The 25,801-nt window shown below is 41.7% G+C and overlaps 1 protein-coding gene across 1 annotated transcript; it reads left to right on the top strand.

The window, feature by feature from the left end:
• Nucleotides 1-3,795: 3,795 nt before the first annotated feature.
• IFNAR2 (interferon alpha and beta receptor subunit 2) lies at nt 3,796-24,766 on the top strand. Its single transcript, XM_075770936.1, has 9 exons — nt 3,796-4,127; nt 10,595-10,691; nt 13,626-13,667; nt 13,976-14,090; nt 14,280-14,443; nt 16,936-17,108; nt 18,600-18,762; nt 19,191-19,309; nt 22,732-24,766. The coding sequence occupies exons 2-9, from the start codon at nt 10,649-10,651 to the stop codon at nt 23,413-23,415; spliced, it is 1,503 nt and encodes a 500-aa protein (XP_075627051.1). The 5' UTR covers nt 3,796-4,127; nt 10,595-10,648; the 3' UTR covers nt 23,416-24,766.
• The last annotated feature ends 1,035 nt before the right edge of the window (nt 24,767-25,801 follow it).

Genomic DNA, 25,801 nt, shown 5'->3' on the forward strand with positions numbered 1-25,801 from the left:
ATCGGATGTGTGAGTTGAAATGAGTGCCCCATAAATTGACAAAGAAAATAAAAGCATCTCAGCCCTGTCTTTCTACGTCTTTCTTTATTCTCTCTTTCTTTGCAATGGGCCAGTTTTACCAATGAACCTGTCAGTAGCCAACTACTGTAGCAATTATTTTGCAACCTGAAATCCCCAGTAACAATAATACAATCAAAAAGGTTGACATGGTGTAGGAATGGCAGAAAACAGGATGTTTCAGGGTGTGCAAGCAGAAGAAACTATCAGCAGAAATTAGGTCAAACCAAACAAGACCTACGTGCACACTAAGAATTTCCTTCATATCAGGGAAAAAAACCCAGATGTACCAGTGCATAATTTCAGGATAAATACCAGCTTGTTGAGCTATTTTGAAATTACCATTTGAATTATTTTCATGTTACTACTGCCTGTCCTGAGGTATGGCATACATACATGATCATCTTTAACAGTAAAAACAACTGGAAAGACAGGGTGCTTACTTTACCAGTGTTAAAACCTAACTTTTAACCCATGTGCTGCGTGTTAACATTCCTGCTCCAGATTCAGACAGGAAGTACAAAAACACAGAAGGAAAGGTTTCTGCCATTGCCCTAATGAAAGAGCAACTACCTCTTTCTGCACAGAACAGAGCAAATGGATGACAGTGAGTTCTTCTATGTTAATCTTTTGTAAACTTGGCCTTTCTTATATTAGTTTCAGATCTAGTTTTAAATCTTCCTGCTCTTTTAACAATCATGTATGTCATGCGTTAGCAGTGGCACATTCAATCCCAAGGAATAATTTTACTGTTAATGAAATTTGACTCATTGTAGCAGATGAATCACAGTGAACTCTCTGGATTATTTTATGTAACCTTGTATTATAACAAGAGAAAGTGAGAAATAGAGGGCAGATGCCTTCATCGAATAGCAAATTTAGCACCTCAGTTATGCCTGCCTGCCTGCCTGCCTTCCTCCCTTCCGATGGAGCCATTCTCTACATTAAAAAACAAAACCAAACAAACACACACACCCCAAAAAAACCCAAAATGCCCACCGAAACAAAACCAAACAAAATAAAAAGCCAAAACAAAAATGGAGTTTTCATTACAGAATCTTATTCTTGGTATAGCTGAGCATCCCTGTGGCTTCAGCACACTTTTTCTTTCACGGGAAATGCTAGCTGAACTGCCAAAACTGAGAGGCTTTATACTTTGCACTAGCCAAATCTTCACTATTCCTTGCTTGTAGTCCTACCCTCCTTCCTGTCTGCATCAGGTCAGTACCCAAGTACGAGTACTTTGCTGAGTGCTCCAGAATCAGGCACAGCTGGGAGGGGAAGTAGTATTTCAGCACCCAAGGATACATTTACCTCTAAGTCACAGGCCATCCCATCCCCCGCAAAGGGCTCTAAAGCCTGTGGAAGGAAAACTCTACTTAAATGGAAACAAGTATGATGTTATAAAAAATTAGTCCAAATAAGGAGTTTCCTTATTTAAAAAAATAAACAAATGCAAGAAAGGAATAATTCCAGAAATGGGAAAAAATGTAAGAAAGACCCTGAGGCTAGTTAGAAAGAAAAACATTGCACATGGAGGAAGAAAGCAGAACATTAATAGATACCACATGTAAGTGAGAGGGATTTTAACTTACAAAAAGGATCAAGTGCTCTTTCAGGTAGTTCGGTGACCTTGCAGCTCAAGGATATGCTACCATCCAAGGGAACAATTCAGCTCTGGGTACTTTCTGTTAGTCTGAGCAAAAAGACTAAGCACGGAAAGGAAAAACCAAAGGCAAAAAAAGATATCTTAAAGTTAAAATATTCAGTGATACCAGAGATCATGAAGTTGACTTTGAGCATGGGTAACACAGATACCAGCACACAACTGATACAGCAAACTGCAAGTTTATTATAAGAGGTTTAGAAACAAGCTTAGCTTTCACTGCATGGGTGTAAACAGTTCCCTGTAGCCACTAGCTGAGGACCTATAAGAAGGGAACCTGATCCACTGGATCTTCTGCTACACCTTTTCCAAAAGGCTTCCTTGGAAAGGTTTTTCAAGGTTTTTCTGGCTCTTTTTTTGCAAATCACTCAGGCTGAAGACTGGTGTCCTTACTCCTCCCAGCAAAATTCCTCTCCCTTCACCCCTACAAATATTGGCAAGTAACAATCTCCCATAACATGGTCTCCTTTTTTGCTGGCTTCCTCATCACAAGTAGGTGGAGTCCCTGCAGCTGAAGAGTCAAAGTAGCTGATTCCTGCATAAGCCAAAGCCGCTGAACTCTTTCCCCTCCAGCTGTTGCTCACTTAAGCTCTTTTTCCCCTCACCACTCTCTCTCCCCCATACAATGGAGATGGTGACCTGAGGGTTGCTTCATCCCTCCTGTACCGAGGCCAGACAGAAGATTTGCTGGATGACCAAGTAACAGCGTTATCGCTGGAGACAATGAGGAAGGCTGGCGAGAAAGCTGAAGGTCTCCCTTTTTGCTGTATTTATAGTTTAAAGAAGTGGAGAGGCAAGGAATGATCACAAAAAGGGAGAAGGAAGTTTAAAGAGAAAAAGTACAGCTAAATTTCAGTGTCTTCAGCATGAAGTGCTGAGAGATCACAAGAGCCAGTGAATTCATCTGACAGGCAGGAAAGAATAACAGAGTTTTGGGGAACTTCTGCAAAGACAGCAGGAAATTAGGAAGAGGTTTTGCTAAAGATAATGCTGAAAAAGTAGTTAACAAAAAATAGGAAGGCTCATAGGTAAAACAATGTGTGCTGGAACAAACAAAAGAACAACAACAAAATAAAAATTAGAGTTTAGGAGATCTTTATGTTTGGATAGGCAGAAGCTGAATGAGCCATGGGAAAGTAGTGTCAGAGGCATAAAGCAGATGTAGGCGTGCCGAAAGGCACAGCACTATTGTGGCAGAACTGATCAAGGCAGAATATCATTAAAATTGTGATTGTCCTGCTAATTTTCATTCCTGACTCTGCTTCCAGGTAAATGTACCATCCTTCAAAAAGTTAGTTTGGTACTGGAATCAAGAAACACAAATAATGGTGCCACATAGAATACTCGCTCATGAGACAAACTCATGCAAAGGCATATAGTGAATTTAGCTTATTTGGAGTTTCTAGTCAGAAACGGGAATTTTTCATTTGGCATCTCAGATCCAAGGTTATTTCTTCCTGAGGCAAAAATGGAGAAAAACTGTCCTTGCTACTTCTGAGACATTCATGGATTAAAGCAAGATAGATATTTAACCAGAAAGTGTGTAGAAGCCAAAAGATGGTGATTGGAAATCTCAGGTTTGCTTTGCCTGGTACAGCTTAAGGAGATGCAGCATAACCAACCTCACGTCCAACTGCCAAACAACTCCCAAAATTACACACCTCTATCAGTGAAGAAACAGAGGCTGACAGACTGGGAGGTTTAGTCAGTGAGGGTGCAGATGCAGCAGGACATGGCCACAAACCAGACCTGGTTTCTTACTGCTCGCCTCTGGTAGGTACCAAGGTCTTCTCATGAAGAACCCTCCCACGGCATTACATAGGCTATATTTAATATATTATTGCAGTTTCCACTATCAGAAAATACTTCGAGAGAAGTTACAGCAAATATTTACAAAAGAACAGCTGTACCATACTTCCTCTACACAGAGGACAAGGAAACTACAAACGAGGAAAGGAATTAGCAACCGCTTTCCCAGCTTTCCGCCGAGACTTCCTTCACCACAACAAGCATCAAAGACCCGGGGAGGGAGGAGGGGATGGGCTTGGCAAGCAGGAAAAAGAAAGCGAAACAAGGTGGTGAGGGAGGCAGTGCTTCGCCAGGGGAGCCAGCGGCCACGGCCGAAACACAGACCCCGCTACGGACGAAGCGATACCCCAAGGCCGGGGTCCAACCACCACAGCGCACACCGGCCCCCAGCGGCCACTAACGCACCACACACCGCCCCCGCAGCCCGGCCGGACGCGGGGGGCGGCGCCAGCCGCGCGCCCTGCGCTGCAGCGCCCCCCTCCGCCATTTCACTCTCGGTGCAGGTATCCTGCCCCGCGGCTGCGGTCTGTGAGGGCTGGCATGGCGACCCGGCGCGGAGCGGAGCTCAGGCTGCAGGGATGCCGCGTGTTGCGAGGTACGGCTGGGAAGGCGTTGTTGTGTGTCTCATCCCCCTCCCCCCTTTTTCTTAGTGGGTTGCCGCTGGTGTGGTGGGGATGTTGGAGCTGTTCCCTTAGCGCAGCCGGAGCGAGGGCTGGGGCGGCCCCCTAAACCGCCCCGGGGCCCGGGCCGGCCGCTGTTCGGCCGAGCGCCGCGGTGTGCTCTCCCATACCTCTCCCTCGGTGAGGGGAGGCGTCGGTGGGCGCCAGGCCTGGCTTCCCGTGCGGTGGTCGGCTGCTGGGATTTCCTGAAAGTGTCGCTGGTTTCTGTTTGTGAGCGCTTTGCTGGGCGAGTTGTGGAGGCCGTTGTTAACTGAAATCCGAGTTCCTGCAGCGCGTTTTGGCATAATACCAGTTGAATCGCACGTAAAACCATCAGGTTATTGGAGTTGTTTCTTCGACTGTGTCACTGAATGCAAAATTATCCCTAGCGATAGTCTGCGAGGCGCATTGTAGCTGACTGATGCGGGTAACCATGTAGCTCGAGGCCAGAAATTTGTAAGGAAAAATATGCAACCGTAGACTCTGACAGAGGTTTTTGTCTCAAACGCTGTTTTGTTGCCCCCCCTGCCGTGCTGGACAGGCACAGGGCAGCTGAGGAGTCTTGGTGTGTTTTAATGCTGCATGTCCCACGGCGATTCCTCCAGGGGCACGTCTTGCTCACTAGGAGCAGTGCTGGCAGTGTATGGAAAATGGACTTGGATTTTTGAAGTTAAATTATTTTGATATACTTAGAAGCAACTTATCCAAAGTCTCCCAGCCAAGCCAGGAACAGAATGCGGGCATAACATTACAATACACAGCGCAATACCCTAGTTCACATGGTTTCAGTAGTAAAGTCGATGCGTACATTGTATTAGCTGTGTAGGTTTAGAACATTCCTCGCTGACTTCTCCGCCTGAAATGTCTTCTGTGGTCTCTCTCTCTCTCAATATTCAGATAAGTAGGTTTTTACAAATAAATGCGCCATCTGCTTGTTTCAAATAATAGGGTATGTTTTCTGCTCTACTGATGTGGAGCTTTTCTGAAATACAAACCAGTGACTTTCAAAACTTCAAAGCCTGCTTTTTTCTCTGATTGGAAGCAAATACAAAACAACCCAGCCTGAACTCCAATTAAAAATGAGCTGCTAGTGAAGGTGACATGGAAGTGTGAAGCTGAGTTCTTCAGGCAGCTCCCAGGGGAGTTGTGAGCCCAAGCTGATGAGATGAGTGAGGGCTGGGCTTACTGGTATTTCCATGGCTTCTCTCCAGGGATTGCTGAGGCTCTGACAAGGAAGAGTAACAAAAGTTAATCAGAGTTTTGACAGAAATGGTTTTCCTCTGGAATTTCACTGGCATTGGTAGATCTGCAGAGGCATCCAAATGTAGAGAACTGTGGAAACTCGGAGATAAACCTGTTTTGTCACACTTTCCTTATATATGCTAAGGTGCTAAACACATAACTTGGCTTTGTATCATGTAAGATACATGGGTTATTCAGTATACAGAGCCTTACACGAGTCACTTCAGATTCCAAGAGTGGGATAGTTGTTATTTGTGACCACGTGTACAGCAAGGATCAAAGGTACGCAAATACATCTATTGCATAATACTATATATGGGGTGCTTTGAACATGTCTTGTGATTAATTGCAAGGATTAAGACATAAAGGAAATATTTTGCTAAGTGAATTCAGGATCCTCAAAGTTTTCCCCTTAAAAGAAAATTTTGAGCAGCCTTAAAAATCAGATCCTGCAGGTGTAACTGTTCTTTAAAATGACTGTGAAAATAACATTGTTTGGGTTTAGGTTTCTGTGTGACTTACGAAAAAAGCTGGTAACCTTGTTGAAGTAGAAAGATATATTTTTCTACTTGTGTAATCTGTAAGCTTGATTTGAATGAGAAAGTGAAATTATTTTACCTTCTGTCACATTCAATAGTGTCAAAACTAAAATGACTCGATAGATATGTATGACTTAATTGCTTTCTAGTTTGCTGTCAGTGATAAAGATTTTGTAACTAGTAAATCTCATCTTCTTATCCATAATTTTTAATTTTGATTGAAAAGTGGAATACTGGTATTTTATATCTCCTAAATATTCCTCATGCTTAAATGAATCAAACTGAAATTAAAAGAGTGTTTTCTTTGTCTGTGGAATTATGATTATCAGTTGCACGGATACAGATTCTCAACATTTATCCAGTGACTTGCTGTAGTCATGCTAAAACTTTGAGCAGAGTAAGATTGACATCTCGGATACTGGGGTTTTTTTAATTCCTCTGATTTCAACATTTTGTGTTAAGTTTAACCATAGTATGCTTTGTCATGATTTTAAATTTTAAGCTGTTTTGTTTTGCAGAGAAAATAAGTTGTATTTAAAAATTATTTTAAATTAAAACCCAATATATTTGTATTAAACCTGAGGAGAAGATTCTTTGGAAATAGTTATACCCTTGCCCAGCTGTCTATAAATTCACAGTTGTTCCTTAGTATTTTGCCTGTAATTCAAAACCAGATCCTGCAAATATTAAAGCTATGAGGATAATAGAGTAAAACAATAACATTGAAGAGAGGGAATATTTTAATAGATTATTTTTTTTAATTAAAAATTGTAACATAAACTTCAGAACTTCCTTACATTTAATAATTTTATAAATTTTTTTCTAACCTCCCTCCTACCCTCTTTCTGGAAATGTTTTTCACAACAGTGATGAGTTCTTGTAATATTTCAAATAAAGCCAAACAATGTTTATTTTCATTGTATTTAATAGGTTTGAGTGAGTAGCATAGAATTTTCAGATGCTATCTTCATGCAAAATTAATACAAATAATCATGCAATGTTTTCTGTATTTCTTTGAAATGGTAAGAGTCTGTGCTGGTTTTGGCTGGGATAGAGTTAAAGTTCCTCATAGTAGCTGGTATGGGGCTGTGTTTCGGATTGGCACTAAAAAGTGTTGTATATAGTACAGAGATGTTTTTGTTGTTGCTGAGCAGTGCTTACACAGAGCCAAGGCCTTTTCTGCTCCTCACACCACCCCAGCAGTGAGTAGGCTGGGGGTGCAAAAGAAGTTGGGAGGGGACACAGCCGGGACAGCTGACCCCAACTCACGAAAGAGATATTCCATACCATATGATGTCACACTTGGCATATAAAGCTGGGGAGGAGGAGAGTTGGCCGGGGGCTGCTGTTTGGGGACAGGCTGGGCATTGGTCAGTTGGTGGTGAGCAATTGTTTTTCATTTGCATCACTTGTCTTTCTTGGGTTTTATTTCTCTTGCTTTTTGTTATTTTTCTTTTCATTCTTATTATTATATTTCAATTATTCAACTGTTCTTATCTAAACCCATGAGTTTTCTCACTATTACTCTTCTGATTCTCGCCCCCATCCCACTGAGGGGAATGAGTGAGTGGCTATGTGGTGCTTAGTTCATAGAGTAGTTTTGGTTTTTAAGATCATCAAGTCCAACCATTAACCTAGCACTGCCAAGTCCAGACAGGATAAGATGTGAAAAATGTGCTTTCCATCTCAGCCAGGGAAGACCAGCTCAAGGTCGACCCCTAGGATTTTAGAGCCAGGGATATAGAGGATTTGAAGCCTATTACACTCCAACTGAAAAAGAAATATTAGCAGCTTATGAAGGAGTTTGAGCTGCTTCAGAAGTAGTTGGTACTACTACTTCAGTTGGTACTGAAGCATAGCTCCTTTTGGCACCTTGATTGCCTGTGCTGGGCTAGATGTTCAAAGGGAGGGTCCCCTCTGCGCATCGAGCAACTGATGCTACATGGAGTAAGTGGGTTGCACTGCTAATGCAATGGGCTTGAATGGGAAACCCTGACTGCCCAGGAATCCTGGAAGTGATCATGGACTGGCCAGAGCACGGAAACTTCAGACTGTTGCCAGAGGAGGTGATGTGTGCTGAAGAGGCCCCACTGTGTAATAAATTACCAGAAAATGAGAAGCAATATGCCCTGTTTCGGATGGATCCTGTCACATTGGGGAAGACATTGAAGGAGAAAGCTGCTGTGTGGAGTCCTACTCAACAAGTTGCAGAAACTGCTGAAGGAGAGGTGAAAGCCATCCAGCTGGCTTTAGCTATTCCCGAGTGAGAAAAATGGCCAGTACTTTATACTGACTCATGGATGGCAGCAAATGCTCTGTGGGGGTGGCTACAGCAATGGAAGCAGAGCAACTGGCAGCACAGAGATAAACCCATCCAGGCTGCTGAATTATGGAAAGATGTTGCTGCTCAGGTAGAGAATCTGGTTGTAAAAGTATGTCACGTAGATGCTCGCATACCCAAGAGCTGGGCCACTGAAGAAGGCGGAAACAATGAGCAGGTGGACCAGGCTGCTAGAATTGAAGTGGGCTCTGGTAGATGTGGAACATATGGGTGAGCTATTTATAGCTCGATGGGCCCATGACACATCAGGACATTTAGGAAGGGATGCAACATACAAGGGGTGGACCTGACTATTGATGCTGTTGCACAGATTATCCATGAACATCAAACGTTTGCCATAATCAAACAAGCTAAGTGGCTAAAGCCTTTTTGGTATAGAGGACTGAAATATCAATATGGGAAGGCCTGGCAGATTGATTATATCACACTACCACGAACCCACCATGACAAGCAGCATGTGCCTATAATGGTGGAAGCAACTACTGGATGGTCGGAAACGTACGCTGTGCCTCGTGCCACCACCCGAAAAACACTACTGGGCCTTGAAAAGCAAGATTTATGGCAACATGGCACCCCAGAAGGAATTGAATCAGACAACGGGGCTCACTTCCAAAACAACCTCATAGACACCTGGGCTAAAGAGCATGGCATTGAGTGAGTGTATCACATCCCCTATCATGCATCAGCCTCCGGGAAAATTGAATGATACAGTGGGCTGTTAAAGACTACACTGAGAGCAGTGGGTGATGGGACATTCAAACATTGGGATACATGTTTAGCAGAAGCTGCCTGGCTAGTTAACACTAGAGGATCTGCCAGGTGACCTGGTCCTGCCCAGTCAAAACCCCTGTGCACTGTGGAAGGAGAGAAGATCCCCGTAGTACATTTAAGAAACTTCTTAGGAAAAACGGTCTGGGTTAAGTAAAGTAAACCTTATTTGTAGGATTGTTTTTGCTCAGGCACCTGGGTGCGCTTAGTGGGTAATGCAGAAGGATGGAGGAGTCCAACATGTAGCTCAAGGTGATTTAATCCTGGGTGAGAATAATGTGTGAGTTGCATGTTATGGGAATTACTATAGCAGGAACCCCTTGTTGCTAGCCAGGCTAGGAGCAAGAGGAGGAGTTCATTGCAATGTTAAACCCTATAACCTGGCCCAAAGGGACCAGGGGTGGAAAGGTAATGGAAATACCTTTAAATTGTTGTAACCCGTGATTTGAGGTGCATGTTGTAGGAATTACTATAGCAGGAACTACCTGAACCAATGGGGGACAAACCTTACAAGAAGCAGTGCAGGTGCAGCAGTGACCTGACCTGACCTGAGCTGGCTTTGGTGCCCAGTAACTCCGTGCAACACACCAGCTCTCCTGCCTGAGTGACCCCCATAACAGATGAAGCCCAAAGTCATAGGCTAAATGAACTCAATGGACATTGTGTGGACACTTGTGGACATTCTACAGACATTTCATAGGGTGGTTCCTAGACTAAGGGAATGGTATCTGTGTATTATGTAAAGGATGGGAAGGGGGGTGAGGGTGGGTAATGAGAATGTATTGGATAGTGTGGGACCTAAGCATGACGTAAATGGTATGGAATAAGGGGTGGAGAATGTGCTAGTTTTGGCTGGGATAGAGTAGGCTGGGGGTACACAAGAAGCTGGGAGGAGACACAGCCAGGACAGCTGACCCCAACTGACCAAAGAGATATTCCATACCATATGATGTCATGCTCAGCATATAAACTAGGGGGAAAGCTGGCTGGGGGGATGTTGTTTGAGGACAGGCTGGGTATTGGTCAGTTGGTGGTAAGCAATTGTTTTTCATTTGCATCGCTTGTCCTTGGATTTTATTTCTCTGTTGTTGTTTTCCTTTTCATTACAATTTATTATTATCATTGTATTATTTTTTATTATTATTTCAATTATTAAATTGTTCTTATCTTTAACCCACAAGTTTTCTCACTTTTCTAATTCTCTCCCCCACCCCACCAGGGGAGAAGTAAGCAAGCATCTGTATGGTGCTTAGTTGTTGGCTGGGGTTAAACCATGGCAGAGCCCTTGCCGTGTAAAAAAGGGAAAGTGCTATTCTCATAAAATTGCCTGTCTAATCTGAGGATCCTTGCCCCACCCCACCACCCCCCCGATAGCAGTAACTGTTTCAGTACCATGGCCTCCCCCCAAACACTGAAGAGGTTAAAATAACTCTTTGTACATAGACCTCATTTTATTTGCAAGTAAATTACTAAGATGATTTGCTGAATGTAATTGTTTTTAATGTATTTGCAGGTACAGAAGCAAAATGTTTATTTTACAATCAGTAGGTTATACTTCTTAATCACTATGGAAGCACTGATGGGTGGACCAAGGCGTTTTTATCAACTTCGTAAGTTGCTTGTACCTTTATATTGTAAGTGGAGTAGTACCGCTAATTTTTCCCTAACACTCCTTCTGAGTTACTGAAGTAAGATATCATATTATTACAGAGCTCTCCCTGGAATAATTCACAGAATCAAGAATCTAGTGTATTATAGTCTACATACTCCATTCTACACATAAACCATGATTTTTCCCATAAGAAAGAAATGCTTTGAAACAACGTAATGCATTCTGCCTCTCTAAATGTCCAGTGAACTCTTAGTTGGGTGTGTTGGTTTTCTTGTTCTAATTTTTGTCAGGACTCCTTAGTTTCTGGATTAGCAGGCACAAGAAACAGTTTGTTGGCTGAGCTGTAGTTGTAGTGGAAAACTGTTTTGATAACATGATTTAATTCTGTAAAAAAGACAAGATAGTAAAGGTTCCCCCTGCAGTTTATAGACCATCTTTTTTTTTCCAGTCTTAATTTTCCTGGTTATTTAGTCTAAGATTTTTTTTCTTGTCTATGTCTCTTATGTAAGAGTGTAACCTACAAAATTTTGCAACTCTCCAACTCTCTTTGCTAAACATGTTTGTTGAAACAAAGATCTGAGGGAGCTTGAACTCTAGATTAATGGAATTTGATTTTGGTAGGGGAGAGGGACTTAAAAATCACACGTACGGACAGAATAGAAAAACATTTATGTCAACAGGAAATACATCAGCAAGACAGCTGACACATATGAGGTGGCTGAGGTAAGAGAGAATGGCAAAGGACCCTTTGCATCCCCTAATTGGAAGGGCTTGCTCCAAGGCAGTGTGTCATTACTAGAGTCTGCATGTTTGAAATTACACTAACAACTTCTTTGGCCAACTGAGTATGGGAGTTGGCATCTCATCAGTAGGAGAATAGGCCGCAAAATGCCTTCAGAATGAGGACAGAAAGTTTATATTTGTTGCACTCAAAGTGGAAGGGAGCTAAAGGATCTTGAGAAAAAAATTACAAGGGTCAGAACAATAATTTCAAGAATGTCTTGAAACACCATGCTGAAAAGATATGAATCCAAGACTGGGTTGGTCAAGGAAAAGAATTCTTGATACAGTGAGAATCTGGATGAACAAACAGCCTTTTATAGAGGTTATACAAGAAGATGTGGGGACGTCTAGAATGTGAGGATCTGTAAGAAGGCCGAGTTCAAGAGATTACTCGGACAGTAGCCCTGACTGACAGGCTAACTGTGGCCTTAACCATGGCCTGTGACAGAACTGTTGCAGCATCTGTTGGTGGGTTTTTTCTTTACTTTTGCAGGCAGAGAATAGAATGCTGTAGAGTTAAACACCCACAGGGAAATGTTATGGAAACAGGACACAAAGAGGGAGTTATGAAATAGAGCCTGAAATAGAGAGTTACAGGACTAAAGACAGTGAGTTATATACCAAAGTTGTTAAACTACAGCCTTGAGGACTCCCCACATTTAGCAAAGAAGGACATCTGTGAAGATGATTCAGTAATGTTCTTCAAGCAGTAATAGTATCTTTTCCTACACCAGTTTTAAGATTCTTGTCATGACTTAAAATGGTGTTTAATAGACAGAGCAAGCTACCTGAAAGATAATCAGAATCCTCTAAGACAGTATTTGATAAGAACATCTTAAGTACGTTTATTCACGCTGAGTCTTGAACCTCATTTGACAGGGATCAGCATAAGCCTGAACCACTGTGTAGTTACCAAAGAATTAGCTCCTAGGACCCTTGAATTAATGACAGAGGTTGGAAGGTGATATCCTCAGGCATTCCTCAGGGGTCGGTACTGGGACCGGCGCTGTTTAACATCTTTGTTGGCGACATGAACAGCGGGATCGAGTGCACCCTCAGCAAGTTTGCCAACGACACCAAGCTGTGTGGTGTGGTCGACACGCTGGAGGGAAGGGATGCCATCCAGAGGGACCTTGACAGGCTGGAGAGGTGGGCCCATGTGAACTGCATGAAGTTCAACAAGGCCAAGTGCAAGGTTCTGCACGTGGGTCAGAGCAATCCCAAGCACAACTATAGGCTGGGCAAGGAATGGATTGAGAGCAGCCCTAAGGAGAAGGACTTGGGGGTATTGATTGATGAAAAGCTCAACATGAGCCGGCAGTGTGCGCCTGCAGCCCAGAAAGCCAACCGTGTCCTGGGCTGCATCAAAAGAGGCATGACCAGCAGGTCGAGGGAGGTGATCCTGCCCCTCTACTCGGCTCTTGTGAGACCCCACCTGGAGTACTGCGTCCAGCTCTGGGGGCCCCAGCACAGGAGAGACATGGAGCTGTTGGAGCGAGTCCAGAGGAGGGCCACGAAGCTGATCGGAGGGCTGGAGCACCTCTCCTGTGAGGACAGGCTGAGAGAGTTGGGGTTGTTTAGCCTGGAGAAGAGAAGGCTCCAGGGAGATCTAATTGCGGCTTACCAGTACCTGAAGGGGCCTACACGAAAGCTGGTGAGGGACTGTTTATCAGGGAGTGTAGTGACAGGACAAGGGGTAATGGGTTTAAGCTGAAGGAGTTTAAGCTGAGAAGGATTTAGATTAGATGTTAGAAAGAAATTCTTTACTGTTAGAGTGGTGAGGCACTGGAACAGGTTGCCCAGAGAGGTTGTGGATGCCCCATCCCTGGAAGTGTTCAAGGCCAGGTTGGATGGGGCTTTGGGCAACATGGTCTAGTGGAGGGTGTCCCTGCCCATGGCGGGGGGGGGGTTGGAACTGGGTGATCTTTGAGGTCCCTTCCAACCCAAACCATTCTGTGATTCTATGATACCATACTCTGGGGAAGGAGGGAAGGGCAGAGGAAAGTGGTAGGAAGAAGGAAAGAAACAGTTCCACTGAGGGAATGCTGAGTATTGTCTCTAATTGTTACAAATGAATATTGCTGATAGTTAGCTAATAATCAGATATTGTAGACATACAAATGTATTAATACATAGCTTCATTTTCCAGTGTACATCAGCATTCTGTCTGCAGCTTGTTGCAGCTTGCCTGGTAAGAGTTTTTATTGTCTTTCAACTGCTTTTCCTAACACAGTTCAAAAAAACTTGCATATTCTCACCAAGCATCACTTTACAACTTTATGCTTTTTGAAGAAAGAACTTAGTAGAAATATAATACAGGAGGACAGTCCTTTGCATTGTTGTTTCTATCGTGCTGAACTCTGTTCTGTGGTTGCTTTATTTTGGGGCAAATATTGGGCTGCTCTAATTGTGTTTATTGATTAGAATTGTTGCAATGTCACATTTGTTTGCTATTCATATTGGTGGATTGTTTGGTTTTGGTTTGTTTTCCCTTTCTAGACAGATTTCACGACCTACAAATGAAATCTTGCAATTTTCAGCACATTTTGTCCTGGCAGGCAAAAGGTGATCCAACTGTGCCAACATACTATCGTGTGCTGTACACTGACCGCAGGCAAGTCTTATTTTATAAGACACAAATTTTACTTTTAACATTTATTGACTGAAAATACTAAGGCTGGGGTTTTCTTGTTTGTTTGTCTGTTTTTTCCACTCAGAAATGCTTCCCCCCTCCTATGCTTTCTTGTATCAGAGAATCCAGATAGATTATTTTGATCTTTTTTTAACTTGTTTTGATTTACAGGAACTGGCAGACTGCAAAACAATGTTCATATATTACACAACTCTCCTGTAATCTGACAGATGATTTTAAAGAGAACTCTACTGAGTATTCCATATTGGTTCAGAGCTTCATAGGAACTGAAGTATTCAATTCTTCTGTACTTCATTTTGTGCCATTTACTGACAGTAAGTTCTCCCTCTGCGTTTGCTCATTTTAGTAGTTTTTATTCCTAGCTGATGTATAAATGATGTTCTGCTAGCTTTACAGTAAGACACTCCAAACTGACTTGGTCAGTAGCTTATTCCTTCATCTAAGAGAATGTGAATTTGTGTATCATCTATCACCTATCAGTTGCAAGACATAGAATATATAGATAACGTTCTAAAATTTGTGGCTAGAGTAGTTCTGATAAATGGATGAGGCTCTGGTTTTGAAATAATATGTGTATATATATAAAATATCGAGGAAATAGTGTCAAACATTGACAAGCACAAAGTAAAAATCTCTTAAGCGCATAAGATACATAACTTAAAAAAACCCAACTTTGTTTTTGACTACCTGAAGATACAATGTTAAGAGTTAAAGAAATACCATGTCTGCACTAGGTATACGGGAAGAGATTTACTTGCTTGTTCATCAAGCTGCTCTTTTTCCTTTGCTTGCTGAAAGATGATGCTTATTAGCTGTGACATCTTCTAATACCAGAGGTGGCTTCACCCTTAGTCGTGCTTAGTATTCAGTTTTGAAGTAATGGAGACAGACATTGAGGAACATCTGTTGAGAAAGCTCAACTAATTAAAGTGATGTGCTGTGACTAAAGTTACTGACAATATACTGACTATATATTAGCATAAATTTATGCTAATCCAGCTCACTCATTCTGAAAAAGCTTCCTTTCCTTAACTTTCACCAAAAGTAATGAGTGTACCTTCCAGTTGGAGGACTATGGAGGAGAAATAGGTCATGTTACCTCTGAATTCAGCACAGAGGTAGCCACTGCTGCATCCCCTTACTGCCTCAGAAATAAGGAAAAATTGGAGGGGACAGGGAGAATAGCCACAAGGATAACTGAAGGATTTGAGAACACCCCTCTGAGGTGGGGGCCTTCAGTCTTTCAGCAGTGAGTTTAATAATGAGAAGGATCAGAAAGTACATTGACTACTAGTTAATATGATGGCAGGCTTCTTCAGTCTGTAGACAAAGCATAACAGCATGCCTTGACTGGAAGCTGAAGCTAGGTAAGTTTTAGCTTGGAACAAGAGGCATAGTTTGAATTGACCACTGGAACAAACTGTCAGGTGCTTTGACTGATTATCTATCACTGGCAACTTGTAAATTGAAATTGGATGTTTGCTAGTAGTTCTTTAGTTCAAACCATAAGCAGCTGAGTGAAGTTGTGTTTTCCAGGGCATGGGACTTAGATAAACCCTGTAGTCCTTTTTTGTTTTGCCCGAATAGCAAAGAATCAATATTCCGAGATAGTTCCCTATGGGATGTAGTTGATATTTACCTTCAAATACCTATGGTGGAATCTCACACCTGTTGACAGATGGATTTGAGCAAAGACAGAAAGGCTTCGTAACAAACAGCCAGGAGAACAGCCACATTAGACAGTAATCAGATTTAAGCTAATGTTTATTTGTAACTTAAAAGATGAGAAAGGAGTAAGGGTTCAGCCATTTGACTACAACATGCTTTCCTGTTTGAGAGTAGATGAAAGCTCACTTTTAAGTATTAAACTTCTTTTTTGTTTTCTACCCTATTGCAGGAACAGAAGTAGTTAGCAAAAGTTTATCGCTTTTTGAATTTTGCAGAGGTTGGCAAACCAGGCTCCACCTTGATCAAAGCATACATGCTTCTGGAGAAGACAAAAGTCAAATGCAAACTCAATAAACTTTCATGTTTTTTTCCCCCCTGCATTATACTATGCAGAAATGGAGGATTATGGAGATAGTTTGTTCTTGCACCATTTTCTAACGTTCCTACTTCTTTCCTGTATTGGAGGAACACAGATAGGCTTGATTCACTATGGAAGTTCCTCTGATCTTGATGGATGTGTAGTTTTGGAGAGAGGAGACAATTAGCGTGCACGGCTCTTCAAGCATGTACATGTTCTGAGGACCTGAACTTGAGAGGTTACTTTGAACTCAATGGAAGTCTCACAGAAGTGTAGCTATGTTTCACAAGGTCTTCTGTCCTACTATCAGTCGAGTTTTTAGTCTTTGGAGCTCAGCTGTCAAGTTTAGACCTATAGCCTTCCTTGCAACCAGTATGAATATGTGCAGAGCTACACCACTGAATTTCTACAGAGATTCCTTCCAGAGAGTGACTAGAAAATGATGATGAGCAAGAAACTAGTCAGCTTTTCCTGTACGTTAACCTCAGCTTTCCTCTCAAATAGATTAAAAAGCTCACATCTCTGTGGAGCTGAAGCAAAGCCTCTGTCACCTTTCTGCTTCTTCCCTCCCCTCCACTGCTTTCTGTTTTAAAATCTAGTCTTGTGAGAAAAGATCGTTTGACCGTGGAACTTAAATGTTTCAAGGCCTTGTGGATTTGCAACAGTGACATACTCTGGAATCTGATTAGTCAGCTATATATCTGTCACTGAAATAGAATTGATACTGAACACTAGTGTATATTTTTCTATCTTTTTTTTTCTCTTTCTTTTTTTCAATAGCATTCCTGGGACCACCAGAAGTTAATATCAGTTCCTGTCTAAACTGCATAAATGTTACCATAAAGCTGCCAACCTCTTACTTCAGAAAAAATGAAAAGCTGCTGTCTTTAACTGATATATATAAAGAGCTTGAGTATGTTATAACACTGAAAACACATGATAGAGAGCATAAGGTAAATAACTTTTTGTTTTATCTATGGTTTAGGGGGCAAATACAGAAAGCATAAAATGGCTCTGATGGTTAGCAGATTCACAGAAGCAAATATGTGAATAGAAGACACTTAGAAGAAGAAAAAGAGAATGTCCAACATAATCTTAGCTTCCTTCTACTGCAGAGTAGCAGGCCTAGAAGATGAATACCAGTTGGCCTGTATCCTTACTTGACATAAAGCACAGGGCACTGGCTCAAGTGATTAGTCTCTGGAAAGACAGCTGAGCAGAAACTACTAGCAAGTGTATGCACACCTGATAGGAAAATACATTCAGAAAGCAGTTTGGTAGTTTTCTGTCAACCTGCCGAAACCAGGACATGTATCCAGTTAGTTTCTGAGGTCTGGTACTATTTAAATTATTTTTTGTATGCTGACATAGAGAGGTAGGTAGGCATGACTGGAACTTAAAATAATCCTCACAAAATGGAGAAATAATCTTAAAATAATAGGACATAATTCAATAAGGACCAATGCAAGGCATAACGCTTAATAATAATTGTCTGTGTAATAAGTAGAGTGGTAACAGCAGCAGGTAACACAGGCAGCAGTTTTGCCAGAAAGGATGAGAGCATTCTACAATATTACAAGCTAAACATGACTCTCATGTTGCTGAGAGAGAAAAAAGTCATATTTTTACATACTTAGTACCTGTAAAGGCCACCTACCCCACACCAGTCTGGGATTCAGAAAAGGCACAGACCACTTGAGCAGGATCCAAAAAGGAACAGTGAGAACTGGGGGGGATCCTGACACATGACCTGCGAGGAGATGCTGGAATAATAGAGGGCTGCTTGGTCTAAGCAAGCAAAGCACAGTTAGAGGCCAGAGTCTCTGCATAGGTAAACATTTACTACAGAAAAGAAGGAAATAAACACTGTGACTGTGCCCAAAAACTGAAGTGAAATAGGCAGTTGTGCAGACTTCAGGTGAAACATAAAGAGAGACCGTAATACCAGGGCTGGCAAAGCACTGGAATAAGTTGCCTAGCTAGAGCATGGACTGCCTGTATTGGAAGTTTTGAACAGCAGGGCAGACAGGTACCTGTTGGGAATTTAAGCTAACTCATTCTGCCATGAGTCACGGAAGGAGGACCACAACTTGCCTTCTATTTTTCCCCTGATTTCTGAACCAGACCTTACCACCTGCAGTTTGAAATCTGTAGAATCTATGTAAGGTTACTTCAAGGGGATATATAGTCACCAACAGCCGGAGAAAGAAGGCAATTTATCTTTGATAATATGATATTTCACGAACAGGTGTAGGGTAGGCATTTTGACATCAGCTAGAACTAGACCTGAAGCAGTTGTCTAGGTAAAATGCTGAGTTACTGTGGCAGTTTTTGCAGTTTCACATGCTACTGCATTTCTCTGAAATCGCCATAATGTTTTATTAGTGGCTAGGGATTTCTTTTTAGGCAAACAGCTAACTTTCAAACATTGTCTTTCATGGCAGAGGCCACATGAGATCACCACTGAAGAAATTTTTACTACTGTCATTGAAGAATTGTATCCAAATAGAAATTACTGTGTGTCTGTTATGGTTACTGCATCTCTAAACAAACATTCCATCCCATCAGCCTGGAAATGTATAGCTGCAGACTCAGTGGCTCAACAAGGTAACTGTGCTGTGGTGCAGGAATGGATTGTCTGACTTGATTATGTGCAAGTGTTTTCTTTTTACGTAGGAAGATTTACAAGTCAATCCTAAAAATAACGAGAGAAAGTACCTTCCAAGTGATAAACATGCTGATTTATAAGTGAAATATAAAAACCTGTTTCCTCTGGGGCTACAAATCTGTTGTTAATCCTGAGAGCCGTAGAAATACCCACTAACTGCATAAATAGTTATCAAAGATGGTGTCATTTCTTTTTTTAATTCCTGAATCTAATTTGAGATTTGGTCTTTTTTTGACTTTGGACCAGATGAGCTCCAGAGGTCCCTTCTAACCAAAATTATTCTGTGATTCTAAATAGCTGTTCTGAATGTGAACTATGAAATGTGGTCATTAGAAACTTCATTCATGTATGGTTTTTTCACTTGCAGATTATCATATGGTCACAGTCACAGGTGCTGTATGTCTTTCACTGATGTTAGCTGGTGCCCTGAAGTGTATGCAGGCAGGAGGTTATATTCTTCAAAAAAAAACACTTCCACATACCTTGGTATGTAATAATTCTCCTATTTAACCTTTCTGGTTGGGAGGAGGAAGTTTACCATCTGAAATTTCTAATTCTGTGCATTAGGTACAAGTTATGTGTCTATATAATGTTTTAATTTGCAGTTTACCTATGTGAAAGGTAGTCTATAGGCTGGTAAATCTTGTCTGTTCTGTGGAACAAATATTCAGTCTTTTTCAAAACTGTTTCATACTACTTCTGTGACAAGATACTAACAGAGATAGAGATGTGATCATCTCGCCCTACTCAGTGCTTGTCAGGCCACATCTGGAGTACTGTGTCCAGTTCTGGGGTTGCCACAGCCCAAGAAAGACACGGACAGACTGGGGAGGGTCCAGAGAAGGGCCACAAAGATGAGCAAAGGGCCAGAGAATCTGCCCTGGGAGGAAAGACTGAAAGACTTTAGAAAGACTATAGGTCTTTTCTCCTTGGAGAAGAGACGACTCAGGGGGTACCTCATTACAGTATTCCGGTATTTAAAGACCAGCTATAAACAGGACAGAGGCTCTCAAGACAAAGGGCCATGGGTACAAGTTGCACCATGAGAGGTTTCATCTCAATACAAGAAAGAAAATTTTTTACAGTGAGAACAATCAATCACTGGCACAACCTCCCCAAGGATGTGGTAGAGTTCCCATCACTAGAGGTTTTCCATATGTGATTGGACAGGGTGCTAGCTCATCTGGGCTCCCTCTCCCATGAAAGGTTGGACCAGATGGTTTCTTGAGGTCCCTTCCAGCCTGGGCTGTTCTATGATTCTATGAAGTTAAGAGGGGGCAGGCAGTGGTGAAGGGGAGGCCCCCCCCAAAAAAGTAACTTTAAATGAAGTCTTTATGGTCCACAGAAGCAGGCTAGGTCCTACAGCAGAGCACCCAGCCTAGAACAACCCCTTTCCCTTTGAAAATTACACTATATGTAAATCCTTCCTGCAGCAGACAAATTTCTTCTAGTATCTGAGCCAGGGCAATAACTCCAAAACAAAAAAACCCTACTCCAGTTCATAGTTGAAGTGCATAGGGAGAAGACCTGTTCCTCACCAAGAAGGATGCTCTGAAAATATTCAGGAGCAATGTGTATCCATTGTCTCTTAGCCAAGCAGTTTCTGGCACATTTTGCCTACCTTATTTCACCCTGCAGCATTGTACTCCTCTCTAAGAACAAAACCAATTACCCCTATAATATTTTTCCATTTATTACAGCAAAAACCAGAGCATTCCCTGAAGCTTTGAGGATAGTTTAGCCAGGTCCCTGGTTGCTGGAGTTTAAAGTCATTTTGAGAGATTCTACAACTGAAAGCAAATATTTTAAACTTGGCCTTCAAGGTCTTTTCTTTATGTTTCCATAGGAAAGCAAGAGGAAAAGACAAAAGGTAGCTTTAAGACCCAGTTGGGTATGGGCTTATTGTTCCTGTAGTAATGCATAAAAATGGCCTAGAGTTGGGAGTTTTGGTCTCATTATCCCCAAATGATGGGCCAGTTATTTAGCCACATCTGAAGAGGGAAAGTCACTGTTAGTGCTCTGAGACTTTTTTTCCCCTAAAGCTATGCTTCATGGTTATTGTCTGCAAAAGTAGTCAAGAACACCATGTGAGAAGTGCTAAAAGTAAAAGTTCAGCAGCCTGGTAAGAGCAAGATCCGAATGGTTGTTGGAAATGATCTCACACACAACAAGAACTTACTCTCAGTTCACCTCAACAAGGAGACAAAGGACAGACAATCAAAGACCTTGGTAGAGATGAGACACTGCTTTGAGAAAGCAGTCTTTAAAGCATGTTGTTTCTCAGGAAACAACAAAGGAGTCTGCTTTGTCAACAGTAGCTTCTCAGTCAAAGCAAAAATCCTCTTTACTGAAATCAGATATACCTTGCAGGTCCCCAGCCTTCCAGTTTCACATCTATCTCATACCATAGACAGTGATGCAGTTATGTGCTGATACGTCTCTGCCAGAAAAGTATCCTAGTTGTTAGTTCCAGAACTGTTACTGGCAAGTTCAGGATCACTTCTCTGGGTAGCCTGATGTCTCTCTTCCTTGTCCAGTCTCAGTAATGGTTTATTACTGTATACTGTTATAAACAGGGATAAGTGAAAAGGATGCCTGATAGTGGAACACTTAGTAGGAAAAAAAAAGGATATTTATATGCAAGTTATCTCTGCCAGAATTCAGAGCTGGCATAGTATCTTAAAAGCTAATTCCTGGACCAGGCTGTCAAAATCTCCCTGAATATTGGAGTTGAATGAAAACAAAAAAGGAAAGGAAAAAACCAATATGGTTCTGGAAGAAAACTTACTTGGGGTGGGGGTAGGGAGGAGGATGGGCACGTACACAAGGCAAACAATACCTGCATCACCTTCCAAATGCTAAGCTAGTCTCAGTAGGCACATACAGTGAATGGCAAAAAAGTCCATGATAAAGGAAGAGTACTTAAGGAAGAAAGGTAGGTAATAATAATATATCACTCAAACTGTTCCACTATTTTGAATAAAATAATCTTTCTTTGACTTTTTTTGTGATCAAGTGTCATGTTTTAGCTCAGTCAGCTACTTTTTTATTTTAATAGAAGAGACTAAACTGCCACTAAATTCCAAGCAAAAGTAACAAGATTGCTGGGACTTGATTCTATCCATCTTTGCTTGCCTTTTTTTTTTTTTTTTTTTTTTTTTAAATAGTCTCTGGCTTCTTTTACATTTAATTCTATAGGGTTTTTTCAGCATAAGTATTTTCTGTTTTCTACAAACATATCCAGTACAGATTGGTATCAATTTCTTCTAAGACGGTTTTCCTCATGTTTCTGTCTTTTGCTATGTCATTACCTCCATATCCCTAAGATTGCTGAACTTTGGCAAGCAGTGTCTAAGGTTAATTTTTTTGCTGTCAACATTTTCCCCTAATGCTTCAAATATTCAATAATCCTCAGATGTGCAAAGTAAAACTGAGAAAATGGGACTTAAGATGTTGTATAGTTCATTGCTTCAAATGGTACATTTCTAAAGGACATTAAAATTGATTGTCCATATAAGGCTTCTCTTTTGCATGGTAACTGCAAGAGCTAATAGTTGCAAGACTCACCTCAGGTTTAAGGTGTATTTCTGAAATGAGCTTTTAGTCTTGGCAAGAGGTCTCAAAAATTAGAATTAAAACACTTCATACCTGATGCTGCTTGGCACTAGTGCCATTTCTCTGAGGCCATCCAAGCTGTGTGCATTGGTTTGTAGTGAAAGCTGTGACATTTACAGGAATGGAGAAGAGGGAACAATCCTAGATGCTCTGAACTCTCAGAAAAGGCCAAAATTGTGGCACAGAAAGAATCAATTGTTTGACAACCTCATGACTGGGGGGTTTCTTTCATATTTTTCTGTGCACATGTCCAAATTTGGCTGATTTTTTTTTTATTGACTTTGCTCTTTTAGGTATTCATCAGGACGTTAACCTATTCACCTTGGACATCTGAATCTGAAGAAATAGCCTCTGTAGAGGTCATTTACAAAGAGATTAAAAAAAAGGCAAATGAATCCATTGGTAGTGTCAGTGATGAAGATGACAGCGATGACAGTGACAGCGATGCCATAAGTAATCATGACTATACAAGGCGTGATATCATAAGTAGAGTACCTCGCTCCTCTGACACACCTAACGTATTCATGCAGTACTCTATAAATAGTACATGTGACAACAGCAGAAGTCAGACAAGTGAAAATCCAGATGCTGAAGATTTTGAAGAGCATGAGATGGATGTTGAAGAAGACAAAGGCACGAGTAGTGAGTTACTTAATCCTTTCTCTGAGGTAAATTGTAACTATTCTTCCAGGCAAAGAAACAGTGCTTGCTTTACCATCAACTTAAAAACTGTGCTGTTGGCAACCTCTGAAGAGAATATGGATAGTTCTGCAGCTCTTCTTTCTTCCCAAGAAGATGCAGTTGACTGGCAATGTACTCGTGCTTTTGAATCAAAACTCGTGGACAACATAGAAAGTGTGCAGAAATCACACTGTTGTAACGGCTCTCATGAATGGCAAAATTCATCTCATTCTTCTGATGAAAGTGACTCATCAGATTCAGATATGGACCTAAAAACTGAATACATAAGAAGATGAATAAGCGAGAACCACTATTATCTTATACAAATTGGTATTGTCCAACTTTATTTCTGGACTCAACATACGGATTTTGTCTTTTTTTTAACATTCTGTGAGTCTATGCCTCAATACTGAAAATATGCAACACTCATTTTTAACAAATATGTTTCTCATCTCTCCAGGTTGCTCCAGGTATTTTTCAAGTTGGATTATCTACAGAGAAACAAAAATGACTTCAGATGCAGCAGAAAGAGTAGTTATTTCATTTTGCAGTTTGATAGTGAATTATACCTTTTAGCTGTTACAAAGTAAATATTTCCTATATCTCAAGTGAGAAGTTACCTTGTAGTACAGGGAGTTGTCAGTGGCTGGTCTCTCAGCCAGACTACTTTTTTTTAATTCAAAAGGACTCGGCTATTATTCTTTAGCTCTGTTGATGAAATCTGTTTTGGTGGATGGATTGCTGTATTCAAGTCAGTGAACTGCTTTCTACGTTTGTGCAGAGAAAGCTGATCAAGTGAAATAATGGGGGCAGAGATGGGAAAAATCAGCTTACAAAAGAGTTCTCCTTGCTGTGAATCAAGGCATTAAGTATACCTTTTTATAATTTTTTTTATATTTTCTGCAGTTATTGAATACCACATTTTCTAAAATCTATTTATGACATTTAAGCATTACTACAATGTACAGTTAGATTTTAACATTTGTGCTTCATAAAAAGAAAATTTTTCATATCCCTGCCTGAATTTTTACTGTGGTCCCACATGCCTTTGAAAAGCTACATGAGTTAGCCTACTAAGAATTTACTCTTTACTAGAAAGCTTTTGGATATCACATAGCTGAAAAAACCCAACTTTTTTTCACCTTGCATTGATCTTAAGTACTACTTTTCTGCCCATGAGCAGTTTCTGGCTGTCATGGCTGGCAGTCATTCTTTTGGTCAGGATAGCTGGGAGTAATTTCTAAGGTGCTGGAATATATTCCGCTGCTGCAGTAGGTTTAAGTACCTGACAGCTTGGATCTTGACAAGTTAATTATTTGCAGATTTATGCATCCATAGAATTAGCAGATGAAGCTTCCGCTCACAGTGATGCTGTAACACTGCTGTTTGTACGGTGCAGTTGGTGTGCACCTCTCCACGGTGGTAGGAGCCAGGGGAATCGCTCACACGTAAGCAAAGGCAGTGGGATTGTGCCCGTCCCAGGGAAGGCCAAAACTGCCTTGTAGCCTCCTTGACAAATGGGCCAGAAACAAATGTATTAAACCCGCACCAAGAACTAGTATTTTCATTTGGCAACAGTAATAGTTTGAGAAAGAACCCTTTTCCTCTGTGAATAATAAAACTTCATACTGTTTTTGATCAAACACACTGAATATTCTGGTAGAAGTAGTGGCATTGGCATCTTTGGTGCAGGCCAGATCCTGAAGTCAGAAGGTAAACCTTTCCTCAGGTAACATTCCTATTGCCTGCGGCGGGAATTGTACTCAAGATCAGGTTTGATAGTGTGCGTCATCTGATGTCTGTTTATGCATTATTTATTTATCCACTTTACGCTGACCTCCCATCCCCTGTCTTCCTAGCTGCCAGGCTCTATGCTGAAAATGCTTTTTAGAGATTATGAGTATCCAAGCAGCCAGGCATCACTAATATCATAGAACCGTTAACCTAGTACTGCCAAGTCCACCAGTAAACCATGTCCCTAAGTGCCACATCTACACATCTTCTAAATACCTCCAGGGATGGTGACTCCACCACTTCCCTGGGCAGCCTGGTGAAGAATTTTGGTGAAGAATTTTTTCCTCCCCTGGCACAACTTGAGGCCATTTCCCCTTGTCCTATCACTTGTTACTTGGGAGAAGAGACCAACACCCACCTGGCTACAACCTCCTTTCAGGTAGCTGTAGAGAGCGATAAGGTCTCCCCTCAGCCTCCTCCAGGCAAAACAACCCCAGTTCCCTCAGCTGCTCCTCATAAGACTTGTGCTTTAGACCCTTCACCAGCTTTGTTGCCCTTCTTTGGATGTGCTCCAGCACCTTGATGTCTTTCTTGTAGTGAGGGGCCCAAAACTGAACACAGTATTCAAGGTGTGGCCTCACTGGTGTACAAAGGTACGATCACTTCCCTAGTCCTGCTGGCCACACTCTTTGTGATACAGGCCAGGATGCTGTTGGCCTTCTTGGCCACCTGGGCACACTGCTGGCTCATGTTCAGCTGGCTGTCAAACAACACCCCCAGGTCCTTTTCCACCAGGGAGCTTTCCAGCCACTCTTCCCCAAGCCTGTAGTGTTACATGGGGTTGTTGTGACCCAAGGGCAGGACCTGGCACTTGGCCTTGTTGCACCTCACACAGTTGGCCTTGGCCCATGGATCCAGCCTGTCCAGATCCCTCTGCAGAGCCTTCTT

This window comes from Balearica regulorum, chromosome 1 (genome assembly GCF_011004875.1).
Source record: "Balearica regulorum gibbericeps isolate bBalReg1 chromosome 1, bBalReg1.pri, whole genome shotgun sequence".
NCBI lineage: Eukaryota > Metazoa > Chordata > Aves > Gruiformes > Gruidae > Balearica > Balearica regulorum.

What these genes read in the sequence shown, in the direction of transcription:
- IFNAR2 (XM_075770936.1), top strand. Translation starts at nt 10,649, where the DNA reads ATGGAAGCACTGATGGGTGGACCAAGGCGTTTTTATCAACTTC. An exon ending in AGCTTGTTGCAGCTTGCCTG is followed by an intron (nt 13,668 to 13,975) that starts GTAAGAGTTTTT and finishes TTCCCTTTCTAG; the next exon opens with ACAGATTTCACGACCTACAA. An exon ending in AGACTCAGTGGCTCAACAAG is followed by an intron (nt 18,763 to 19,190) that starts GTAACTGTGCTG and finishes TTTCACTTGCAG; the next exon opens with ATTATCATATGGTCACAGTC.